Source organism: Canis lupus, chromosome 15 (genome assembly GCF_003254725.2).
Source record: "Canis lupus dingo isolate Sandy chromosome 15, ASM325472v2, whole genome shotgun sequence".
NCBI lineage: Eukaryota > Metazoa > Chordata > Mammalia > Carnivora > Canidae > Canis > Canis lupus.
In genome coordinates this window covers 4,943,924-4,969,730 of record NC_064257.1, presented here as the reverse complement: position 1 = coordinate 4,969,730, position 25,807 = coordinate 4,943,924, and the positions used below count along the sequence as shown (strand labels likewise).

The 25,807-nt window shown below is 45.8% G+C and overlaps 1 protein-coding gene across 1 annotated transcript; it reads right to left on the bottom strand.

The window, feature by feature from the left end:
- Positions 1-65: 65 nt before the first annotated feature.
- GNL2 (G protein nucleolar 2) lies at positions 66-24,969 on the bottom strand. The gene is made up of 16 exons (XM_025419875.3): positions 24,764-24,969; positions 22,695-22,779; positions 21,630-21,724; positions 19,714-19,853; positions 16,983-17,167; positions 13,146-13,212; positions 11,875-12,033; positions 11,245-11,358; positions 8,037-8,165; positions 7,225-7,329; positions 6,296-6,454; positions 5,602-5,715; positions 1,833-2,293; positions 1,502-1,581; positions 899-984; positions 66-251 (listed from the first exon to the last, which is right to left on the bottom strand). Exons 1-16 carry the CDS (start codon positions 24,825-24,827, stop codon positions 99-101), a joined length of 2,196 nt encoding a protein of 731 aa, XP_025275660.3. The 5' UTR covers positions 24,828-24,969; the 3' UTR covers positions 66-98.
- Positions 24,970-25,807: the final 838 nt, after the last annotated feature.

Here is a 25,807-nt window from a genome sequence, read left to right as displayed (position 1 = left end):
AAATGCATCATGGCCTTAGAAATGCCAACTGGGCATGAAGAAAACGAACACAGTTTCTAACTGCATATTTTTGTATAATTTAATAAACTTTTGAAATGTTACTGCTTGTGTTTGAATTTTTTGTGTTTGTGTTTCTGTCCGTCTGAGTCATTGGTCTTCTTTTTGTTCCTGTTCCTATTTTTCACATTGTGTGTTTCATAGTAGCGTACACCAACTTTCTTGGACTGTTGCTGCCGGGCCGCTCGCCTCCGCTGTGAAAAAATGGCAAAAAACAAAAACAAAAAAACCCAAGAGACCAAAACAACCAATCAATTGTGGAGAAGTCACAGAGCAAGCCCTTCTGTTTCTCATGCTCCACCCCCATGCTGCTCCCCCAATTACTGGAGGCAGTCCTAGGAACAAATGGCTCCCCACAGACCCCAGGGTGCCCCTCCACCCTGACTCATGACAGCTGCAAGTCATAGCCTGTCCATGGGTCCAAGCGTCACGCACGCTGGAGTCCTTCCTACTGCACTCCCATCTAGGGGTGAACACTTCCAATAACAAGCTCCTCCCTTCGCAAGAGGGCCCACCCCAGCTCTGAGGAGCCCAGTACAGGCCTGAGCTTCACAGAGGGTGGGGATCCATCTGCCTCAACAGCTCGGCTCACCACGTGAAAACCAGCGGACCCTTGTAGAGGGCAATCCACATGCTTGAGGACGGCGATCAGGGACTCAAGGACCTTTGTCCAGTGGGCCAGCTCTTGATCCTACTCAACTGATCTCAACTAGGTCACTTGGGACTGAGTTCTGAGAATTCAGCTCCAGACCATCAGTGTGGGAAAGCATGTCTATTAGGAAACGGATTTCTCTTCTCTACTTTCTATACCCGGGTGATATTTAAGACCAAAACCACGTACTTCCTTAGATGTAAGCGTCCTGCGAGTTTTATTTGAATGGTCCTCTTCCCTCTGTGCCTTCCTCTTCTTTCCCCTTTTGGTAGGTGCTGGAAACACAACACATGAGCACACAGAAAAGAGAGGAATTGTCTATTCAAAACGTGTCCGTGAATGCTAAGGTGGGGATGAGCTTGATGTGTTGGAGGAAGAAGGCCAGCGCAGAGTAAAGCAGGATGAGGCCAGGAGGGCCCTTACAGGCCACGCCAGGGTTTGCATTTATGTCACAGAAACACACTTTTCACATGGAAGCTGTGAGTCCATGGAGTAAGGAATAAATACCTGACCCGTCCTATCTCCCACAAAAAAATCTAGCTGACTCACCTCTAGATTATAAGGCTCCCAATGTACTCTTTTTACAGGTTTCCTGAATTAACCCCAAGAAATGTGCAGGATGAAAAGCTAATAATCCAACCAGTACGACAAACAGCATGTGAACGGGGTATCTGCCGACTACGCTAAGGACCTGGGGGGATGACCCCACAATCTCTTGGTTTAGAGATCAGAGTTCCCACAGTTCTAAAGATGCAAACCGCACCTAAGCGGTTTGACTAATTCAACTCTTACCTGTGTCTTCTACAACTTCTTCAGCTACTCTCTGCTCTTCAGATTTTGCAAAAATCTTTTCACTTAGTCCCTTGGATATTCTGCAACAGAAAAGCAAAGTAACAAAACCGCCTGTCACTGCCCTCAGCCCAGGGGCTGGGCCCACGCTGCTGCAGAGTTGCCCCCCAGCCCAAGGGAAGGCAGTGACACCTCTACTTCAGGGAGCTGCATCTTAGAAATTCACAGGTCACTTTAAAAAAAAAAAATGCAACAACTCCCTTCCAGCTCCCTAAAGTACTGCCCCAGTCCTCACGACACGTTTCTCCGCAAGGAACGAGCAGATCACAAGTACCTGACTGCTGAAAATTTCTTAGCTTTGGCTTTGTTTAGAAACTTCTGATATTTAGCAATCTTCTCATCCAGGGCTTTAATAACTGCCTTGGTGTCATTTCCCGCGTGCTCCTCCTGGGACTCCTGGCAAGACTCCTCCTCGCTGTCTCCTGGTTGGTCCTCCTCCTCCTCCTGCTGCTCCTCCTCCTCTCCAGAAAAGCTCTCAAGCTCTTCGTCAACATCTGACATCTCCAAAGGGACCAGGTCGTCCCCGGAAAACTGAGGCACGACATTGATTTTGCCAAAGTTCTGTCGAACCCGCGCCAGAATCTGCTGCATTTCTGAGTCTGTGTCACCAAGACTGTTCTCTTTTTCCTTCTCAGTGACAGGCGCTGATGCTTCACCTATAGGTCCTGTGGCTTCCTCTTCTGAGTTCTTTTGGCTCGTGTCTGTCGCAACTTCCAACGACACGGAGGATGGGAGCTATCCAGGCCAAAAAGGGGTGCAGATGGGGGAGACAAGACAGGATCAGACAAGAAAAACCATTTCTTTTTTTTTTTTAAGATTTTATTTATTTATTCATGAGAGACACAGAGAGAGAGAGAGAGAGAGAGAGAAGAGAGAGAGAGAGACAGGCAGAGGGAGAAGCAGGCTCCATGCAAGGAGTCCGATGCGGGACTCGATCCTGGATCTCTAGGATCACACTCCAGGCTGCAGGCGGAGCTAAACCGCTGCGTCACCGGGGCTGCCCAAGAAAAACCATTTCTTTTTCTTTTTTTTTTTTTAATTTTTTTAAATTTTTATTTATTTATGATAGTCACACAGAGAGAGAGAGAGAGAGAGGCAGAGACATAGGCAGAAGGAGAAGCAGGCTCCATGCACCGGGAGCCCGACGTGGGATTCGATCCCGGGTCTCCAGGATCGCGCCCTGGGCCAAAGGCAGGCGCCAAACCGCTGCGCCACCCAGGGATCCCCCAAGAAAAACCATTTCTGAACTGACACCTTGCTCTCAAAAGAGGCAGTCCTCTCCTCGGGACTAAGGGAGAGAACTGAAAACCCCACACCAGAGTCACATCATCGTCTCACACGCAGGCCAACACGCATGACCCCCAGAAGCCGGTACTCGGGGACCAGAGGCTCCTGGCTGCGGTGCTAGAGGACGAGCCAACTGGAGCCGCTCAAACCGTCGCCATTCACCACAGGGCGGCCGACTCCCTCTCCCTCCCTAAGAAGGGGAAGGAATGGGGCTCCTGAGACAGGCACACCCCAGGGGAGAGCACACAACTGCCCAGAGCCAAAGCACAGTGCTAAACAGGGGACAGAAGCCAGGGGGAGGCCCCTGGAGGAAAGCTCTGGAGGTGAGGCCACAAGGGAGCCGAGGTAGGGGACCTCGAAACACCCCGCCTCTCTGGGGTAAGGGTGAAGACATGTGAGGCAGGCATCATCCTGGCGCCTCACATCTGTAGTCTTTCATCCCTGCAACTGCGACTCACAGAACTTTAGGGATTTTCCAAAGGCAAGAGCAGCTACACGACGTGCTCAGTAAATGAGGAATCCAGAAAATTCAGGAAATTGCCTACAAAATTTATAGGTACATTTTTATACCTTTTCCCTAAGCTAAGGTTTTTAGCTTTTGGATTCTGAAAGCGTTTCGGCCACTACTAGACAAAGAAGGAAATCAGACCGGGGGAACCAATGATCTAAAACTCAATGACCAGGGCAGCCCAGGTGGCTCAGCAGTTTAGTGCTGCCTTCAGCCCAGGATATTATGCTGGAGTCCTGGGATCGAGTCCCATGTCGGGCTCCCTGCATGGAGCCTGCTTCTCCCTCTGCCTGGGTCTCTGCCTCTCTCTCTCTGTTTCTCATGAATAAATAAGTAAAATCTTTAAAAAATAATAATAGAATAAAAAAATAAAACTCAATGGCCAGACATAGAGCAAGAGCTCAAGAAAACCCTACTGTGTGCACCCAGGGTCACAACAGACTCCTGCCTCACACCCAGCGGCCTCCCGCCCCGCCCCAGACCCACAGGTACACTCCTGCCTCAGGCGCTCCGGGTGGCTGCGGCCTCCTCTGCGGTCACCAGAAGGCCCAAGCACCTGACGAGACGGCTACAGGTGGAGCGTGAGCACGGGTGGCCAACGCTTTAATCAAGCAGGCCTGTGTGACGGAACCTCCATGAGAAGCCCTGGAGGACAGGGTTGGAGAGCCTCTGGGTTGAATGAACTGGGGCTGGGAGGGCGTCATGCCCAGAAAGAGCACGTGCCCGGCCCTATGCATCCCTTCCAGTTGGCTGTTCCTGAGTTATTGCCACCATAATAAAGGAGCCTTCATTAAGCCACTCTGCTGAGTTCCAGGAGTTGTTTTAGCACATTATCAAATCCAAGAACCTCTGAACTTGTAGCTGGCTGGGCTGAAGCGCAGGGAGCTCGGGAACCCCATCTGCAGCTAGCCTCCGAAGCGGGGGCATCTTGTGGGACCGTGCTAACCCTCAGGGATAGCGTCAGAATTGAACTGCACCACTGGACCACCAGCTGGTGCCAGAGAATTGCACAACTGTTTATGGAGAAACGAAATCTATTTGGTATCAGGGGAAAAACCAGGCACTGCTCTGCGGGCATCCATATGTACAGAAGTGCGAGAGGCAGGACTCTTCTGCTTTCACCGCAGTACCTCTGGTGCCCAGCAGAGTGCCCAGCACTTAGGAGATCCTCAGTCTACTTGTGCTTAATGAACGAATCAATGAATGAACGACCTAACACACAAAGAACGTGCGAGAGGGGATCCCTGGGTGGTGCAGCGGTTTGGCGCCTGCGTTTGGCCCAGGGCGCGATCCTAGAGACCCGGGATCGAATCCCACATCGGGCTCCCGGTGCATGGAGCCTGCTTCTCCCTCTGCCTGTGTCTCTGCCTCTCTCTCTCTCTCTCTCTCTGTGACTATCATAAATAAATAAATATTAAAAAAAAAAAAAAAGAGAACGTGCAAGAGGATTGGGGGTGTTTTGTTGGCTGTTCGGGGGCTCTAGAGGGAGAGGGAGAAAGCTAACGTCAGTTTCAGGTATGCTGATTCTGAAATGCTGGAAAAAATATTCAACTGGAAGCTTCTAGCTGATAACTGAAGCCCTGGGAACAGAGTTCAGGTAAGAAGGAACCAGAATGACCTGAACCCAAAGGATTAGTATGGAAGCAGAACTTAAAGCCATCTCTTCCAAAGGCTTGGCAGAGCTCTGAAGACCCTACAAATAGAAAAGCAAAGGGCCACAGCTGGAGCCTGGTGGCAGTCCAGCCAGTGGGAGGGAAACTTGACAGAAGGGAAGCTCCTCAATCCAGCCCAGACGCCCCAATCTAAGGTTTCTTTCCCTGACTATACACCTGACCTCTCTCTTTTCCACCTTTACAAGCTTCTTAAGGGCGAGGGCTATGTTATTGATTCCTAGGCCTATGCCTGGCATATGGTTGGGCCTGGCGAACGTCAAGTCAATCCTGGAAATGCCTCTGTTCCTCATGCATAAGGAAAGACACAGGATTGAAAAAGCACTGACAGTTAAAGCCCTCTTTGTTCAAGGCCCTAAAGACTAGTATTTAGACTCGGGTCTCCTACCACAGATCTACTCTCTGGTCTCCAAATACCATCCCCCAACAAGGTCACAGCAAGGGCTCTATGGGATGGGAGATTGTGGAGCAGGAAAACCCCAAAGGAGAAAGGTGCTCCATAAAGGAAGGCAATCAAAGGTGCCATGCCTAGTCAGTACCCACACCTTCCAGAAGGCGGGCCCACCCTGTTCTCTCACCTGGGAGGCTGCAGGGGACTCCGCATTGGGCGGCTTGACGAAGAAAGGAATCCGGCCCCTCTGCCAGTCATTGAGAACCATCTTACCCACAGTCTGAAAGTCAGGCTCTCCACCCTGAAATGCACAGAAAGACTCCCCGTTAAACTCCAAGAACAAAACCACCTCCCAGTGTGGAGGCATTTCAGCTGCCCCCGGTTGTTCATCACCATCTGCTTGCCAAGTCTCATACCGCTCACACAACACATTCAAAAACAAAAAGGTCCAGGGGGCGCCTGGCTGGCTCAGTCAGTGGAGTGCATGCCCCTTGATCTCAGAGTTGTGAGTTCAAGCCCCATGTTGGGTATAGACTACTTAAAAATAAAACCTTTAAAACAAACAAACAGGCACCTAGGAGGTTCAGTCAGTTACTGTCCCCCTTCAGCTCAGGTCACGATCCCGGGGTCCTAGGATCAAGCCCCATATTAGGCTCCAAGCTTGGCAGGGAGCCTGCTTCTCCCTCTCCCTCTGCCCCTCCCTCTGCTTGTGCGCTCACTCTCTCTCAACTAAATAAGTAAAAATCTTAAAAAAAAAAAAAAAAAAAAGTTGAAAAAATAAATAAAACAGACACACAAAATACCCCAAACACAAAAGGTCCATGCCACATACACCCATCTGCCATGTGTGCTGGTCTACATTCTCAGAAAACCTTGCTCACCTTCAGTAACTTCCCAGTCCGGAAAGCCAGCTTCTCAAGGAAGTCCTCAGCATTCTCCCAAGAATCAATCTTGTATGTCTTGCTGATATATTCCGGCTTTGCTCGTTCAAGTACAGCACCAATGTGATCTTCAGGAGTCTTTATTTTTTCAACTTGAACCTAGATGTTAGCAGGAAATTTCAGGCTTACAGAGTTTATATGGAAGCAGTGAAGTTCACATTTGTAACAATATCTGAAAACAGACCTCAACACCGTGGTGCGAGTGGGACCTGGCAGGGAGGGTCTCCAAGGTGGCTGGTCGCGGTCGGCTAGAAGGTCCCTGCACGCTGGCCACCACCATGGAGCCCAGGACTCGGCGCTGATCCCTGCTCACCACAAACTAACTGTGGTTCCACAAGCAGTCTCAAGTTGGACCGTCTCATGCTACTCACTTGCAGAAACGGTGAAAAGCCTGCCGATCCCAGGACACAAAGAGAATTCGATAGTTTAAGGAAAGAGGGGAGGAATGTGCACAGGATGTATGGCCAGTGGCCCTGGCTAAGGTTAAGTGGAGCCGTTTAAAGGTTTTGGTCGTATTCAGGAACAAGTGAGGAAACGCCTGAGTTCCAAAATGACTCAGCCCATAAACCCTCGAAGATGAATGATCACTAAACATAAACAGGCCCTGCTTCCCCCTGGATCCTGTGTGTAAACTACAAACTCTTGTGGAATGACATTGACCAGATATGCCCACAGCTCCACTGACTCCCCAAGCAGGCTTCAGAGGAAGGGAGAGGCCGCCCTGCTAAGCACCATGTTCCTAAAATCTGGTCAGACGGGCGGACTCTAAACTGTCTTCTGAATGAGTGAAACAGAAAAATATCCAGTGTTCTCCACAGAATGCTCCCCTCAAAGGCAAACAAAGAGCCTCTGAGAACCAAAATACTCACCACTCCTTTTAGCACAATGTCCGTCTCTGAGTCTTCAGAGGGATAAACCACACCTGGACAGTCGATAAGGAATATCCGACGCATCAACGTGATGTACTGCCAGACCTGAAGTCCAAAAAAAAACCAGAGACTCCCCTGGGTCAAACACTAGGAGTCTAATTTCACAAACCCCTGATGCTCATGAAGCTAGGAAGGGAAGGGGTCAGGGCTCAAAGCCAAGCAACCTGCCAAGTCACGAAGCTAGAAGTCTCTCCTCTACTTGGGCCACGCACGAGGCACTTCCACTGAGTCTAAAACTACAGTTCCCACCAGCAAAGAGTTTAAAAATGAGACAGATAATATCAAATCAACTGGTCCCCAATTTTTCAAAGCACTCTTGGAAGCTTAATACCAACTGGCTCCCCTTCCTTTCAGTAGAACCACACTGCTCCCCAAATACTCTGGGTTTCAGGGTCCGTCCTCAACTGCCAGAATCTATTGTAACACTGAATTTTCTTTGATAACCCAGGTACCAAATATTCTTGGGTTAGTTTTGTTTATCAAAGAATAAGGCTGGAGAGACAATTTAAAACAGACTTAAATATGAACGGCACCTCCCAGATCATGCTAAAGGCACACAGTGCCATACAAAGTACACTCAATCTTACCAAAATGGGCAGAGACAACTCTGGTACGTTCCAAACTATCACATGGAGATCAAACTCTCCATGCTGGACTTCATTCACGAGAAGCAGACCAGAAACCTCCGTGTTCCACCCTCCATGGAAATAAAATATGGCAACGTAAATAAGGACCCCTCGAGCCAGACGTACCTTTGTTTCACCTGCAATGGGGGCCACATTGCAAACTTTCTTGGAGCGCAATGTGTTTATCACAGAGCTCTTGCCGACATTTGGATAGCCGATGAAGCCGACGCTGATCTGCTTCTTGTCAGTGTGCAACTGTTCAAGGAAAGAATATACACCACATACACACAGTCACGAGTATCTCTTGGGAAAAAGAGGTTGTGTTACTTTGCTGGTAAAATAAAGAACATGGGGCAAAAGTGTCACTAGAACTTGATCTGATCTAAAGCCTAGACACACACCACCTACATCATCTTAGTGGGCTGCACACACACACTTATTAATAAATCAGAGGTGACTCATTTCCTCAGTTGTCCATGTGCTATTGTTCTTGAATGTTTTAAGGTTAAAAGTATGTAGGTCGAGTAGCCAAGGAAGAAAGAACTTGCTAGTCATCAGTTTAGAACACCATCCACAGATACACCAACTGGCAATCCCAAGACCCATCCCTCCTTCTCTCTGCACAATGCATTTTGCGTTTTCATTGCCAAAAAACAAACGACAGAAGAAAAAGGAGTAACCTCAGAAGTTAGACCACTGGGTGAGTCAAGGAGACAGAGTTCAGCAACACTCTACAACTAGCTGAGATTTCTAATGAAAGATGGTGGACCAAGGGCTCACACTGGCCTCACTCCCGCCACAAACTCCACTATGATGACAGCAATGGGAATGAACACATAGGAACCCAGAGAACCAGGGATATAAAACCAAGGAATGAGCTGGAAATGAGCCCATAAAAACATACGATGTTAACAAAATACTAGCAGCTAAGAGGTAGTATCTAATTTGGCCCACTACAAGATGAAAGCTAAGGTAGAAAAACAAAAAACTAGCAAAAATACTGCCAAAGAATCACAAAAGCCCTTGGGAACTGGTGGGACAGCTACCACTAAGGGAGTCTGAAATCCAGACTAGTGAGAAGTCTGCAGAGCAGTGACACCGTGCTACCCCTCCCTCCCCCAAGGGCACCCAACTTCTCTGCCCCAGGGCCTTACCAGATACTGATTTTTTGGAAACCCTGCATCTCCAAAAATAATCTTTCATTTTCAGACCTAAATGGGAAGCTACAGGCCCCTACTTCCACTGAGTTCCCAGAACCCTGGCAGTCAAGCTTATACACCTCTGAGCTGGAGACTGGGAGACTTCTTTGTGGGGGAAACTAAAGATTCAAGAGCAAAGATCTATAGACACTGATACCTAGGGTGCCCTCCAACACAATATTGGGTTTCTACCTTGTTACCTACAGTGAAATCTATTGCTCAAAAACACCCATCCCCCACTTAAAACTTCCATTGGCTTTTTTTTACCGGTTCCCCCTTAAATATGAATGAAGAGCCAAGACATTTCAACACAGAAAAACACGAAGAACCTGGCAGGAAACAGTCAATGTAAGGAGAGAAAACAATTTCAAAAACCACTATCCTTATTCTCAGAAACGGATGACAATTCATCTGTGAAACAAGAATAGGGCAGGACAACTCTCAAGTGAAAAGTAAAATACATGTTGCTGAAGAACGGCTAGATGACTGAGTCAGAGAAACTTTCCATAAAATAGAGCAAAACATCACAAAGGCACTAAAATAAAGAAAAGAAAATTCAAGAATTAAACCAGGATATAAAACCCATGTCCTGAATGAGATGATTGGGTGGAAGGTGGGGGCATCTCCAAGAAATAATACAGAACATCAGACAAAGTCTCATCCAGTGTCAAACTCAATAAACAGTGGAAGACTCACTTTAAAGTGAGTCAATTTTTTAAATGGGAATTTTTTTTTTTTTTTTGAGAGATCCCATCCACAAAGAATTAGGAGTCAGCATGGCCTCAGATTTCTCAATGGCCTATCAGAAGCTACCAGAAGACAATGCAGTGGTGCCCTCAGCGTTCTGGGGAGAAACAGTGTGAGGACAGAATAAAGGTATTTCCAAAACGCAAGGTCTCCTCCTAAGCACTGCTTCTCAGGGAGTTTTTGGAAAATATGTTCCATTAAAGGGAAGGAGTAAACCAGGAAAGAAGAAAAACCAAGAAAGAAGATCCTGTCCTGATCCCTTGATCCCAATGAACACAAGGGCTCAAGCCCAGGAAAGAGCCATAGCAAATGCTCAGGATGACAGTGAAGGAGATCCCAGGAAGGAGACTGCAGCCGGCCTCTGAGCAGACAGTTCTGACTAGAGCGAGGTGGCCCATCATTCTCAAAGCTCCTACCCTGCCAGAGGATTTGGTGACACGTTAGTGACAAACGACAAGGAGCTAATTAACACCAGAGAAGACAGAAGGTTCTATTAGAAAGGAATTATAATCATAGCACTATGTGGATCAGCTGTGACTGATATTTTACAGTCATAATAACGTAAACACTGAAGGAAATAATAACCTAGCCAGATGATGTATGACACAGGGAGAACACAGCGGGGGGAGCATGCACCGGGAAAGGACGGCTGTTAAAAAACTCAGTCCTTATTTTCCACAGCAGAGACTTCGCTAATGTCTAATATGGCAGGTGGCGGGGTGGAGGTGGGGAGGGTGGAGAGATCAGAAATAGAATCGTATGCAGGTATTAAAAATATGGAAGAAAATAATGGAGGTAACTAACGGCCACAAGTTGAAAGTGTCTGCTTCTGGGAAGTGGGGATGGTGGGACAGAGGATGTGCATCCTTGTGAGAAGCCAGGAAGGATGAATGAGACACACAAACACCAAGCTGCAGGTACAAAACATGAAGCTCTGTGAACGTCCACTAGGGCGACCTGGTGGCAGGGCCTCCCCAAGAAAGTGACATTGGATCAGGGATCGGAAAGGACGGGGTAGAAACTGCATAGGCCTGAGGGCAGAGGCAGCAGGGCAGGCCTCTTTACAAAGCCAGGATGGGGAATACAGAGCAATGGGGAGGCCCATCCTCAAGCAGAGGATGGACCCTCAGGTGCCAGGGGAACAGCAGAAAGGAAGTAATGCTTGTCAAAGACGGGGGCCATGGGGACAATGGCTGAGCTGGAAGGTACTTTCTGAAATCCCTTATGACCCTGAGGCTCTAGGAGTGTTTACGTCTTCTCTCGAAAACACACTTCTCATTACCAAGATGGGGGAAGTGTGGGTAACCTTTTGACGCATACCGGCCAGAGAAATTCTTCCACAGGCCCAGACCTACACCCTCCAGGGGAGACATGTAAGGTCCCAGTACCTTGCCGAACTGCCGAAGAAGCTGAATAAATGCTCCTTTGCCAAAAGGGTTGGTAAGACTTGCATGGAAGGCAAGTGTTGGATAATCCTGGGAGAGGACAGCCACCCAACGTTTCTAAAAGGGGAAGAGAAGATACTTGTTTATTCATAATCCAGGAAGACTCAGAGCCTGAGTTACAGACTGTCTCAAATATACAGCTGTCTAAGGAAAATGTTAGCTGTCATTCTTAAAAAATTTGTTTTAAAGAATGACGGCTAACGCTTTATCTTTTGTCTGACAAACATGGAACAATTACAAAAATGCCTTCGTGGCAACTAAATGCAATTAATGTAACAGATGGCTGTGGCAGCTTCTACCCCCAGGGGAAGGGACACCACCCTTTATCCTGTGGGGTACTGCAGCTAGTCCCTTCACCAGCCATCAGAGGATAGAAGGTGACTGCCCCCTGTGGGTGAAGCACATTTTAGTTCTGTTTTCAGCGAGAATGCTTCCAGGACTACCATGTCAAGGAGTCCAGTGCTTTAAGGTCTCAGATTCTAAAAACCATGAAATGGACTTATTTACAGGTAACTTGGCCTCCAATGAGCTGAGCAGCCTGGCTGTCTATTCTGGGTAAGCAGCTGTACTTACTGTTGCCCAAGTTGGAACAAGGTCACATTTGTTAAGAACAAAAATAAGGTGCTTCCAAGGTTTCTCCTTCTTCAAGTAAGTCTCAATGTGAGGGGAACGGGTACCCATCGGATCTCTAGCATCAAGAACTTGAACTACCACATCTGAGGAGTCTATCACCTGCGATTCAAAGAAGTGAAAATGATTTGCTTTAGTATAAATGAGAAGTGGGAGGCCAAGGACATTTAAAGGAACCTGGGGGAAATAAAATAATAATGAGAACTTCAAAACACAAGTAGGTTGTGGCCAATCTCAATGCCCAGTCATTGGAATTCAAAACTTCTCCTGTCCTGTGAGTAGAAGAAACTTGCTGAATTTCAAATTGGAAAACTTTGTTAGGTGAAACCCACCGTACTTCGTGACTACTGTTCATTATTCAATGAACTCATTTACTTCTTAGACTTCTAAAAGTTTCTATTATCACAGGTTTTATGTATTTTATCAAAAGCTACACAATTTAGTTTGCCTTCAGGGTACTACTTTCCTGTTATGTTACTGCTGGATTATGGGACTGTCCTTGAAAACCTCTGTCACCGAAAATTCTCTCTAGTACGTGGACATAAAACTCAGCCAGTTGAAGATGACTGGGCCAGGACTCAGGACACATGAAGGCTCCTCCATGAACCAGCTGGGTGAGCTGGCTGAGGTATTCAACTTTCTAGATGCAGGTTCTCATCCATAAGGAGAGGTGCAGCTCTAATGACTTATGATAAATCTAAGGTCTATGTAACATAGCTGTCAGTGTTATTTAAAAAAAAAAAGGTAGTTATCCAAAATAGTTACATGCCTAGCCACATCTATCCTGGTTTTGGTGAAGAGGGGCAGTGAGGATGCAATGGGCAGTGGAATGTGTGCTTGCTTGACAGAGCTTCCATATATCAAGATCAGTTTTCTCATATAAGATCGTGAAAACCAAAAAATAAAAAAATAATAAATAAATAAATAAATAAATAAATAAATAAATGAAAGAAAGAAAGAAAGAAAGAAAGAAAGAAAGAAAGAAAGAAAGAGAAAGAAAGAAAGAAAGCCAAAAGAAGCACTCAACAAGGGACGCCTGGGTGGCTCAGTGGCTCAGGTCATGATCCCAGGGTCCTGGGATCAAGTCCCACATTGGGCTCCCTGTGAGAGCCTGCTTCTCCCTCTGTCTATGTCTCTGTCTCTCATGAATAAATAAAAGATTAAAAAAAAAAAAAAAAAAACAGCACTCAACAAGAAAGAACTGAAAGTCTTACCTTATAGAGTTCTCCCCATATTCTTTTGGACTGTCCCTTTTTATATATCTCTTCTTGAGCTTCATTTCTAAATAAGAAAACAAAGTGAGCAACTGAACCCTATAAAGAGGATGTTTAAGGAGAAGTTGACCATATGTCACAGGAAAAGAGCATTAAAGCTACTTGGAGACAGGACAAAAGCACATTTCATCATTTAAAAAGTGACTATATCCAAATGTCCATGGGATGGATGGATGAAAATTGTGCTGTATACACAAGGGAATATTAGTCATCAATGAAAAAGAATAAAGTACTGATGCAGGCCACAACATGGATGACCCCAGCGACATTCTGGTCATGAAATAAGCCAGACACGAAAGGAAAGAGACTTAGGACTGCACTTAATATCAAGTACCTCTCATAAGAGGAGTCAAACTCCTCAGAGACAGAACATAGAATGGTGGCCACCAAGCAGGGGGAAGTTACTATCCACTAAAGACTTTCAGTTTGAGATGGTATGAAAGAGTTCTGGAAATGGACATGGAACGGTGATGGCTGCATAACCACGTGGATGTACTTAGTGTCACTGAATTGCAGGCTTAAAAATGACTGAAAGGATAAATACCACAGTAAAAAAATTGGATTAAAAGAAAAAACTCCAGAAACAACAGGTGTTCGCAACGACGTGGAGAAAGAACACTCGTGGGCTGCTGGTGGGAATGCAAACCAGAGCAGTCACTGTGGAAACCAGAATGGAGCTTCCTCAGAAAGTTAAAAGTAGAACTAACACATGATCCAGTAATTGCACTCCTGGATATCTCCCCAAGGAATACAAGAACACTAATTTTGAAAAGATATATATGCAATCCTATGTTTGTAGCAGGATTATGTATAATACCCAAATTATGAAGGCAGCCCAAGTGGCCATCAATTGATGAATGAAGAAGTTGTGGTATGTAGACACAATAGGATATTACTCAGCCAGCAAAAAGAGTGAAATCTTGCCATATGCGACAACGTGAATGGAGCTAGAGAGCATAATGCTTCGTGAAGTCAGTCAGTCAGAGAAAGACAAATGCCATAGAATTTCACTCACATATGGAATTTACGAAACCAAACAAGCAAAGAAAAAAGAGTGAGAAATAAACCTTAGAAATAGACTCTTACCTTTAAAGAACAAACTAATGGTTATCAGAGGGGAGGCAGGGGGGATGGGTGAAATTGGTGATGGGGATTAAAGAGTAATCATGATGAATAAATTGATAAAATGTTAAAATTTTTTTTAAGGTATTTATTTATTTATTTATGATAGTCACAGAGAGAGAGAGAGGCAGAGACACAGGCAGAGGGAGAAGCAGGCTCCATGCACCAGGAGCCCGATGTGGGATTCGATCCCGGGTCTCCAGGATCGCGCCCTGGGCCAAAGGCAGGCGCCAAACCGCTGCGCCATCCAGGGATCCCTGATAAAATGTTAAATTAAAAATACTTAAGCCGTAGATCATACATTAAAAACATAAAAAAACTTGAAAATTTCAAAGATAACAATATTTTCTTTTTCAAAGTCCTATTTTAAGATTTTGTTTTGTTTTTTTCAAGATTTTATATATTTATTCATGAGAGACACAGAGAAAGAGAGAGAGGCAGAGACACAGGCAGAGGGAGAAGCAGATTCCATCCAGGGAGTCTGACATGGGACTCCATCCCGGGTCTCCAGGATCACACCCTGGGTCAAAGGCAGGTGTTAAACCACTGAGCCACAAACAAAATCAGGGATCCCAAGATTTTGTTTTTAATCAATCTCTATACCCAATGTGGGGCTCAAACTTATAATCCCCCAAATCAAGGGTCACATACTCTACCGACCAAGCCAGTCAGGCATCTCCAAAAATAAATATTTTTATTTTGTAAAGAAGATTTTATTTATTTATTTGAGAGAGGGAGACCACAAGCAGTGGGGAGGGGCAGAGAAAGAGGGAGAAGCGGGATTCCCGCTGAGCAGGGAGCCCAATGAAGACTCAATCCCAGGACCATGGGGTCATGACCTGAGCTGAAGGTAGATGCTTAACTGATGGAGTCACCCAGGGGCCCAAAATATTTTTAAAAGTGACTATAGGTAGGGGCCCCTGAGTGGCACAGTCGACTAAGCATCCAACTCTTGGTTTCAGTTCAGATCATGATTTCAGGGTTATGAGGTCAAGTCCCCAAGTCCAGGATAGGAACCTGCTGAGTTTCTCTCTCCCTCTGCCCCCTACCCCACACGTGCGCACTCTATCTCAAATAAACCTTAAAAAAAAAAAAAGTGTGACTATAGGTATCCAACATGTCACAGAAGATCATGAAAATGAATCAGCAGGACCTGAGTCATAACCTATACTCCCAAAGGAAGCAACAGATTTCTGATAAGGCTGAGAATCTGTTTATCTACTAGCCTCACCGACATTTACCTAGTGTCTCAGAAATAAAAATATCTTGTCTTCTCCTCCATTATCTACTGCACCTTTTGGAGGAGGAAAAAATTCACAACAGCAGAAGCACACAAAATCCAAATACTTCTAGGAAGAAATTAACTTGCCACCTCTCTTGCTGGGCCTCAAATGGCCTGATGTTATCTCGAGGAGGTGCACAGCTGGAAACGGGCCATGGACAGCACCGGGGCGGCCCTGCTTGCTGCAGGCCAGCAATAGCACCTCAATGCTAAGGCACTGGCACACTCACGAAGGGGGAGGGGCAACACTGGGCAGCTCCCTCCGAGGGCACTCGGCAGCTGCCTACAAACACGCGTGCTCTGACACAGTAATTTCCCCCATAAGAAAGCATCCGTGGGGAATAGTTAAGAGGATTCAGTCACATTGATGTTTTACCCAAGCCTTATTTACTACAGGACAAAACTACAAACAGCATAAATGTTCCACAGTGGGATTGTCAATTAAGTACTGACATGGAAATCTATTCATATTCATTTAGAAAAATATATTAAAAGGCAAGTTAAAATACAGTCATAGGTATTATATTTATAAACAAACACGGAGCGTAAAAAAAGATCTAGACTCATATATACAACAGTGACTGATTCTTGACCACCTTTTGGGTACAAACCCTTGTGAGAATATGACAAAGCTATCAACCCTTTTCCCCTCCCCAAAACAAATATAAGACCAACAACCACCACCACCTTTATGCACGTACATACACTTTCCACATTATCTTCAGAGGATCCCAGGAAACTCAAAGGCCATCTGTGAACCCCCAGTGGTCCAGAGTCTCTGTTTAAGGCAGCCCTGACATTGACAATTTTAACAATTTAATGACATGGTCAGTGGGATTAGGATTCTTAGTTTCTTTGTGTTGCAGTTCTAATTTAACTACATATTCTAAATTGTCTATCCTAGACTCTACTGCTATTACAACAAAGGAAAAGAATATTTATTTATTTTTATTTTGGGGATGAAAAGAGACCTAGAGAAAACAAGCCACCTCAAATTATTTTCAGTCCGGCCCCAGCTTCATGACTTTTTCTAGTTAAAGGGAAAAAGAGCACTCCCCATCTACAAGTTAAAGCACTGGGGCGCCCCGGTGGCTCAGTGGGTTGAGCAACCACCTTCAGCTCAGGTCATGACCCCAGGGTCCTGGGATCGAGCCCTACATCAGGCTCCTGGTTCGGGGGGGAATCTGCTTCTCCCTCTCCCTCCGCCACTTCCCCTGCTTGTGCTCTCTCTCTCTCAAATAAATAAATAAAATCTTAAAAAAAAAAAAAAAAAAGGAGTTAAAGCACTGAGCTCCATGTAGGTAAAATAAAGGTAAAGACAATGTTTTGTTGAAGAAGAGCAAATGAGAGCAGTAAGAACATTCAAACTGTACCTCACACCAGTGTCTTCAGTGACCAGGTCACGATCCTTGCCCTCATCATAGCTCTCAGTGGACATTTCTGCATTTTCTAGAAGAGACTGCATATCGCTCGCAAGTAAGTTTGGTCGCTTCCTCTGTGACTTTGGGCCAAATGTATTTTCAAAGCTTTCAGTATCAAGAATGTGCACCTTTGAGTTCTAAAAAGAAAAGAGAATCCTGCATGAAGCTAAGGAAGGTACCAAGCAAGAGCAAAAGTTAAAACCCGACCCGGGAAAGGTTTTCTTCTTTCATTTTTCCAAGGCTCAACCCATACCAAAAGCTACTGCATCCACATACCTAAAAGGGCAAAAGCCCCTGTTCTCTAATTGTGAAGTTCTGTAAGCCTCCTTGGAGAAATATAAAAGTAATACAAATAGTCACAGCAAGTATGAATAGTTGTGTGAGACTTGCCAAAAACTCTGCTTTATCTCATTTATCATAAACTTCAGTCAAATGTAATTAAGGCTACAATGATGAACATTAACTTATCTTTCCTGACCTTTTTTTTTGAGCTTTCAAACAAGTGCATAAAATTCTCCAAACTCACAGATTTTGTCAAGGACAATCATACTCAAATTTGTGTGTTTTTTTAAAACCAACTGTAAATGCCAACTTTTTCTTGGAAGTTAATTTCTTTCATGGCTAAAAGGAATTGCTTGTTTTGTAAGATGCATTTTAGTTTCAGATAACATTTTCCCTAATTTAGGTAACGTTTTTATTAAATGCACATGGAAAGTCTTCAGATGAAAAACATCTAGCAAAAGTCCAAAATAATACTTTAGATGTGATAAAAGGAACCTGATACTAACTAGAACTTGCTGTGCCTGTAAAGGAGTTACGGGCATAGGAATTTTTGAAGCAGGATAAAAGTCAAAGTTTGAGTTAGGATCTATCACGTAACAGACTGTGAACAGCCGGCAGAACATACCCTCAAAAAAAAAAAAAAAAAAGCCCTCTGCCCCTCAGTACAAAGCTCCTCTGTAGGCACCAGCCATTAAACATGGATGCTAGAGCAACCCCCGTGGCTTCTGACCTTGATAGCCCCCCTCCAATTCCCAAAGATCCTCAAGCTATGGTCACCTTTTCAGATCCTCTAACTCATCTCTTAGTTCAGTTTTACCTGCTACCCTCCAACAAGGCAACATCCCCAAACAGAAGGGACAAATTTTACACGGGAACTTGGTGCTAATGTCACTGGGAAAATTGTGATCAAAGTTAATCCTTGGAAATCTCATGAATAACCTATAAAGTACAGTACACCGGGATGTGTGCGTGAAAACCTATACATTAACAAGTACCAGGCAGTTATAGGCAGTATGCAATAAAGTACACAGATCAAACAAGTTACAGTATTTTTGCTGTATTGCTACAGAATTACAGCCACTATAATGTGCATGTCGCTAAGAGTTAAAGCATATCTGATCTGACTCCCCACGGTGCAGCCATCTCAGAATTAAGTTTTACAACCAGCAGTAGATAAAATAAAATCGGGGTTTTTCAAGGCCAAGGGAGAAAACTCATCCCTTACTCTTGAGCACCCGCCTGCAATACTAGCTGACTGCTGGAGCTACAGACCCTTGGCTCTACAGGTCAGCCGTGTAAGCCTGAATTTTAGAAGCACTGAACGACTGGAATGGGCAACAAAGCAATAAATCCATAATGAAACCTCTCTGTTCTCATAAACAGGATTCAATAGTTTGTTAAAAGATGGCTTTAGGGAGAACAGACAAAGAGAACAAGGGAAATGAGCAACTTGTCTGTGGCTCATGAATTACACTCATGTGTTTCCCTGAAAGAAAACAGTCATTCCACTAATAGGCGCCATTCTTCTAGTCCATCATAAAACAAAGCATAATTGACAAAACCTGAGGCAATAACCAGGCCTTGGTTTTTATTTTGTTCTGCGAGTAAACAATTTTCTTTGAACTGTTTAATCCATGTATGCATGTCAATGCTTCCTTCCCCTCCTTACATTGGAACTGAGGCTTATGTACTGGCTACGTTTCTGGGAATTATTATTCAATGCAAGGAAAAACGTGCAAACATTAGGCCATTTCTTTGGTTCTGTGTGAAACTCATTCCACTTCAAGCTGGATTCAGTCCTTGCTACCCTTCAAGTCCAGTGATTTAGAGCCAATGTGACCAGAACACTTTCGTTCCCTGGAAGGAATTCCAAGGGTCTCACAGAAGCTGAAAGTACACAGCACCCACGGCTTCCTTCTGCTAACCCAATCCTGACTCTACGTTTCCCCCAAAGTTTGATGCAGTTACCACTTAAGCTAGTTTGCCTACCAAAAAAACGTACAACTGGTATTAGTATAGCTATGATCCACTGAGCTCTTATTTAGGCAGCGCCCTAGGTGTTATGTGCCAAATGCTTCATCTGCATCCAATCACCCAAGGAGGCAAGTTTTCTGGACTTGACAGCCATGGAAGTGAAAGCTCACGGAGAAACCTAACCAGGACACAGCAAAGATGAAGTCAGGCCTGATTCCCAAGCCTGTGCTCTGATCCACTATATACTGTGCTTTCCTGACACAATGTGGTTCCTACTAAGGTGAGAGCCCTGACAAAGGGAAAACCTCACTGGTACTGCATTAAAGCCACTCTTCTCTACAGAAAAACAAGAAACGAATACGGTGGAGAGGGGTCGGTGAGAACTGTGCCTAAGAAATTCCATTGCCAGGGACATCCTCCAACTTACGTGAGGCTGGATCCGATCGTGGAGAAGTGACATGGGTAACTTGCTTTGCTTCATGACAACTTTGTATGGATCCTTCATAACTGCGCCCATTTCCTCTTGAAATTTTTGTAATGATGACTGTTTAATCACGCGTGTGTTTCCTGGTTTACAGAAGAATGCTGCCATTTAATAATAATAACTCCTTTTTGCTTCTACATCCTTCTTCCCATCGACACAGGGAAAAGCAAGATTTTGAATTACTCTGGCTTACCCAAACACCCGATACATCCATCCCATGGAACCATTTTCAAACTTAAAAGGGGGGGGGGGGTGCGGACAAAAACAAAAAAACTGCCTCTCCTGCACTCATACACTGTGAACTAATCCACCAACCCAGACACACAAAAGGTTTCAAGAGTTTTCCAAGCCCAATTTCCTGACTGGATGAAACTGAAAAATCAACATCAGTGAATGGAACTGAGATTTGACAAATGTCCTACACTTCCTGCTCCATCTGGCAAAGAAATTTGGAGCCAATCACAGCAGACCTATCGATACACATAAGGAATCCTGAAGCACAGAACTGGGTCACAGCTACCGTTTTTTACGTTTATGAGGGTTTGAAAGGACTATGAAATGAGCCAGTAAATCCACGCAAGGGAGCAAAATAAAACTATATAACACTACCTGGAGAACACCTTGTAGGTGAGGGAGCCTGAAACACACATTCAATGGGACAGCGTGTTGCAGCAGAAACGCAGATCCCAAGATGGTTAGGGTTATGAAGCCGGTGCTGAGGACACCGGCAGCGTTTACACTGTGCTCACCAACTGCTGCCCCGGACTCTAGGCACCGCACATGTGGCCACCCACGTAATCCTCAGAGCAGTCCTACAAGATACAGACTGTTTTTATACTCATTTTAGAGACAGGAAATGAACGAACAGAGAGTCGTGATACCTTGCCCACGGCCACAGAAATGGCCGGACTAGGATTCACACCCAGATGGTCTGGACCTAGAGTCACAGTATACAGCCACCAAGCTAGACACCCCTCTAAAAAGTTTTCTTTGACACTTTCCCAAGTTGCAGCTTCCTAGAGGGTATCCTGTGAAAAATATAAGACAGTGAACGGAGCTGCCATCTGCCGCCAAGCACAGAGGTCAAGTACCAGGCAAACAGTGGGGTCTGACCATCTGATCGGCCCATGCACCTAGCAGGGACTAAGGGGAAAGCTGAAAGAAAGCCCTGAGACTGAAACAAAGATAGGAGTTTCCAAGAAAGAAGCCCTGATCCCATCAATTCACTCCCGGGAACGACCCATGAGAGATCCTTCTGCTGCAACTAAGCGCAAATCCCCATTAAGAAACGTTTCAGGGATGCCTGGGTGGCTCAGCGGTGCATGATCCTGGATTTCCGGGATCGAGTTCCACATCAGGCTCCCCGCAGGGAGCCTGCTTCTCCCTCTGCCTATGTCTCTGCCTCTCTCTCTCTGTCTTTCGTGAATAAATAAATCTTAAAGAAAAAAAAAAAAAAAGAAAGAAAGATTTCAAAGCAACTGCCAGTAAATGCACTTACACTTCGAGTTAAAGGCAGAAACACATCTGCAAGGCACCTTTCAAATAGCCATCTCTCCAGGCCACCAGAAATTAAGAGAGAGTTCTCAGGTCTGTGAATGCTGGTCAATAAGGATGGCTTTATCTGTTTAAAAGGGTTTATGTACAACTAAAAATAATGAGCTCTTTACAAAAACAACTTATCTATGGAATCCACCACCACTACTACTTTTCTTAGCACTTTTCCCACTACAGGTACTTCTGAGCCCTTTCTCATATAATCCTTGACAGTTCTATTTACCCAAAAACTTCTGCCTTTTATATACCTTTTAAGCCTCCCCTTTTCCACACAGCACACCAAAGTGACAGAGGATGATACTCACCAAACCACTTAATATTTGGCTCCACTCTCGCCACCGTGCCAGAAGCCACCGTGGACTGATACTGCAGAGGCTTAATCACTTTACCACGACTGTTCCTAAATTGAGGAAATAACAGATTCTGGTTGATGACAGAAGAGAGGCAAGAGCAAAGCTTGGTTTCCAGAATACCCGTTCCATCAAAAGGAACTTTTTTCTTTTTTTGGTTTTAAATGATCATGAAATACAGACTTCAGTAAACAAAAGTACATCTACATTTGAAACAGATTGTCCAAAAGTCATTTAACCTCTTGCAACAGAGCACGTAATGATTTCTGCTGGATGAATAACAAATAATGCTGATGTTTAAAAATCTGTTTACTGTTTATTTGCTTAAAAAAAAAAACCACATACTTGAGTTTTTTTTGGTAATTATTTGAAGACTGGTTTAAATGAATTTTAAGTAGAGGGTGATTTATGCTGGAACTCAAAATTCTTAAACAAACAGCAGAGTAGGTGACTAAGGCAGATTAAGTTCATTGACGTTTGTGTTTTAGACACATCTTTCAGAACGGATGAAGAATCTAATTACCAAACAAATTAAGACCAGCTAGCAAAATGCCACGCTCAGCAAGTCCCCATGGTAGAGGCTGCCTCAGCAGAACTCACAGTCGTGATGAGTTTCCAAGTGCCACAATGTTGTGATCTAAAGTTCCGCATTAAAAAACAAGTTTTCTGGCTGCTTTCATAACCACAGTCCTATATAATTTGTTAAAGAAAAACCAGATTTCTATCTGAAGGATATTTAACTTGAGATTTAATGTGCTATCCATGGAGGCTGAAGCTGTGAGGAATAAAACCTCCACTGGTCATACAGTCTTGTGACACAATCACTGTTTCACCACCCGCTGCCCACGTCTTGAACCAAAACTCCGCCATTTATCATAACACCACCCATATAAGATGATATTTGAAAACATACTACTCCTAGTTGGGGAAAGTGGCAGTGGGAATATCAAAGGTTACGAGGTCTCAGCTACAAGTCCGGGGCATGAAGGAAAGGGGAGGAGGACAATGTGTAATGCTCACCTGCGCTCCTTTTGCCTGTACATATTCAGGCGCCGGATGGTGGCCCGGTCCCTCATGTTTTGGCCCCCTGCTCCCTGCACTCGATCTAGGAAAGACAGAAGCCGACCGCAAACTATTTGATAACCAAGCTTAAGTACAGTCAGAGCCTCAAACACATCAACTAGTTCACTCAAAGTAGGCAAGCTGCGGCCTGGCTGCAAAATCTCTTTCTCTTTCCCTCTATCATTCCAACGGAATTATTATCACTGGAAGCTACGTGGTAGGACAAAGCTGACCTGATCTTTGATCCTCAGTATGACTGTCGTTTGATAAGAGTTAATAATTTTGAGCATTAACTGTGGCACTGTGCGATCCGCATTACAGGCATCACCTCGTGTAAGCCATATGATAATCCTATAACGAGATACACTATCCTCATTCTGCAGGCTAAGAAACTGAGGTACAGGTGGCCAGATCACCTTGCCCAAATCGCACAGCTACTAAGTGGCAGAGCCAGAATTTGAACAAAAGCATTACATTACCATCTGGGCTCTTACCTGTCTCAGTTGGAACAGATTGAGTGCCTGCTACAGGCAAGGCATCGTGGAGACTACAAGTTTGATACTCAAGTGTTCCTTACGTACCAGTTTCTTCATTTCTTACTGTTTTAGTTCGATAAACAGCAAAGAAAGTGGAAGTTTTTGCTTTACGGCTCAGAGAGAAAGACAAGGACAAATCAGCATTGCTAACACTAGCCCAGCTTTCCTTTTGGGGGATGACGTCAAGTCACCTGTCTACTCCTGAAGTGATAGAGTAGAAATCAGGCTGACATCCCAGCACTGGCCGCTCTGCTGCTCACGAGCTGCGCCAACCAACCAACCAACCAACCAACGGTGATTAGCGACTTCCCCAATTTTGGCTCCATCTCTTCCCCCTGTAACATCATAACCTCTAAAAGGCCTTTTCGGGGTCTAACAGTCTAAGATTCCAGTCTACGCATATCAGATAATTTATCAGCAATCCAGGAAAAACATTCGACGTGAACTAAAGTTCTCAAAAAACTTTTTTTAAAAACAAAGTTTTATTAACTAAACCCAATAGAAGGGATCCCCCCTACCCCCCACCCCCCAAACCACCTTGTTCATCCTGCACGTGGGAACTCAGTAGAACTAAACATCTCTAAAAACACCCTTATTTAGGGATGTCTGGGTGGCTCAGTGAGCATCCACCTTCAACCCAGGGCGTGACCCCGGGGTCCCGAGATCGAGTTCCCCCATCGGGCTCCCTGCACAGAGCCTGCTTCTCCCTCTGCCTCTGTGTCTGCCTCTCTCTCTGTGTCTCATGAATAAGTAAATAAAAATCTTAAAAAAAAAAAAAAGTCTTTGGGACGCCTGGGTGGCTCAGCGGTTGAGCATCTGCTTTGGCTCAGGGTGCGATCCTGAGGTCCCAGGATGGAGTCCCACGTCGGGCTCCCTGCATGGAGCCTGCTTCTCCCTCTGCCTGTGTCTCTGCCTCTCTCTGTGTCTCTCTCGTGAATAAATAAATAAATAAAACCTTAAAAAAATAAAAAATAAGTAAAAAAATAAAAAAAATAAATCTTTACTGGAATGATCACCAGGTATCCATCTGTAGGGTTTTCTGTGCCCTTTACAGGCGGGATTTGCCTCCAAAGGCCAAATGTAGAATCCCCCACCCCCCTTTCTCATTTAAAGGGTCAAAGGCAGCCAGAGGGGCAGGCAGGTGCGCCAGCCGGGTCTGCCCTACACCAACCACCCTGTAATGGGGCTTTATCTAATTTGCTTCTAGCAATTCCCTGGGCTGGAAAGCTGCAGTCCTCCGGGGCTGAAATACACTGGGGACAGGCTGATGCCCCACACAGGACCTCGGGCAACTGGAGATGCCCCAGGGCTGCCAGGCCTGAGCGTTCACTGCCCCCGCCCCCCCTGCCCTGAGAGCCGTGCAAGAGGTCAGGGCCCCCGAAAGGAAAGCACCACCTCGTCCCGGCTCGGCCCCAGCATCCCCCGGCCCCGGCGCCCCTCCTCCCTCTCGGCCTCCTCCGAGCCCCCCTCCGGAGCCCCCGCCGCCCGTACCAGGGTTGGTGCTGGCCTTGGAGGGGTTGATGGTGCTCCGTCCTTTGTACCTGGGCTTCACCATCTTGCCGACCCGACGGGAACCGGGGCGCTAGGCCGAGGGAGCCCTGACCGGTCAACTAAGCCCGCAGCGCCGCAGGACCCGCCGAAGCGCCCCCTTCCACAACCACGCCGGACCACGTGGGCGCGGGCGACGTCACTTCCGCTCGCGTCCCGCGCGACTTCCTGCGAACGCGCGGCGCGCGCCGCCGCGCCCTTGGCCCCGCCCCGGCGGAGCCCCGCCCCCTTTAGCGGCCGTCCCGCGGAGACCCCGCCCCCTTCGCTGCCTAGCAACCGCCAAGCTGACGCCTGGGTACCAGGCCCCGCGCGAGCTCCCGGGGGCCCAGGCCCAGGCCGGCCGGCCGCACGAGCTTGTGCTCCACTGTCTTCTGAGGTTGTCCTCTAACTCTTACACAAGGCGAGGACCATACAGCAAAGTAGCAGTCGGGGCTTCTCACTTTTCTTAAAACTCCAACAGCGAAAAAAAAAAACCACCAAAAAAAACTCCTCCAACAGCACATCATCATCCTCCCTCTTAAAGAGAGATTGAAAGAAACTCACAACCCCTTACCATCCCTACAGAATTCTGCAGGGTCTGGCCCCTGCCTATTTCACCTCATTTGCACCTCCCTCCCTCCCCGGATTCTGACATTTACACTAGATCCCTCCACCTGAGTCTCTCTTCCTTGAACACTTGCGTAGCTGGTTCCTTCTGCTCTTTCCCTTCTCAGCTCGGATGTCACCTACTGGTAGGGTCGCAAGATTTCGTAAATAAAAATACATGAGACCTGGTTAAATTTGCATTTCAGATAAACATATATACGTGCTGCCGAAGCGAGCACTGCATTTCAGGTAAACGATAATTTTTAGTGCAAGTATGTTCCATGCAATATTTGGGTGGTCCTTTCACTTAAAAAAAAAAACCTAATAGTTTATCTGAAATGCAAATTTAACTGGGCATCTGGGATTTTTATCTGGCAATATTTTCTACTGGGAGAAGACTTT

Excerpts from the sequence above, each read along its gene's own strand:
- GNL2 (XM_025419875.3), bottom strand. The coding sequence starts at position 24,827 with ATGGTGAAGCCCAGGTACAAAGGACGGAGCACCATCAACCCCTCCAAG. Across the intron at positions 19,854-21,629 it reads GCCAAATATTAAGTGGTTTG|GAAACACACGCGTGATTAAA; the intron begins GTGAGTATCATC and ends TCTGTAAACCAG. Across the intron at positions 12,034-13,145 it reads TATGGGGAGAACTCTATAAG|GTGATAGACTCCTCAGATGT; the intron begins GTAAGACTTTCA and ends TTTGAATCGCAG.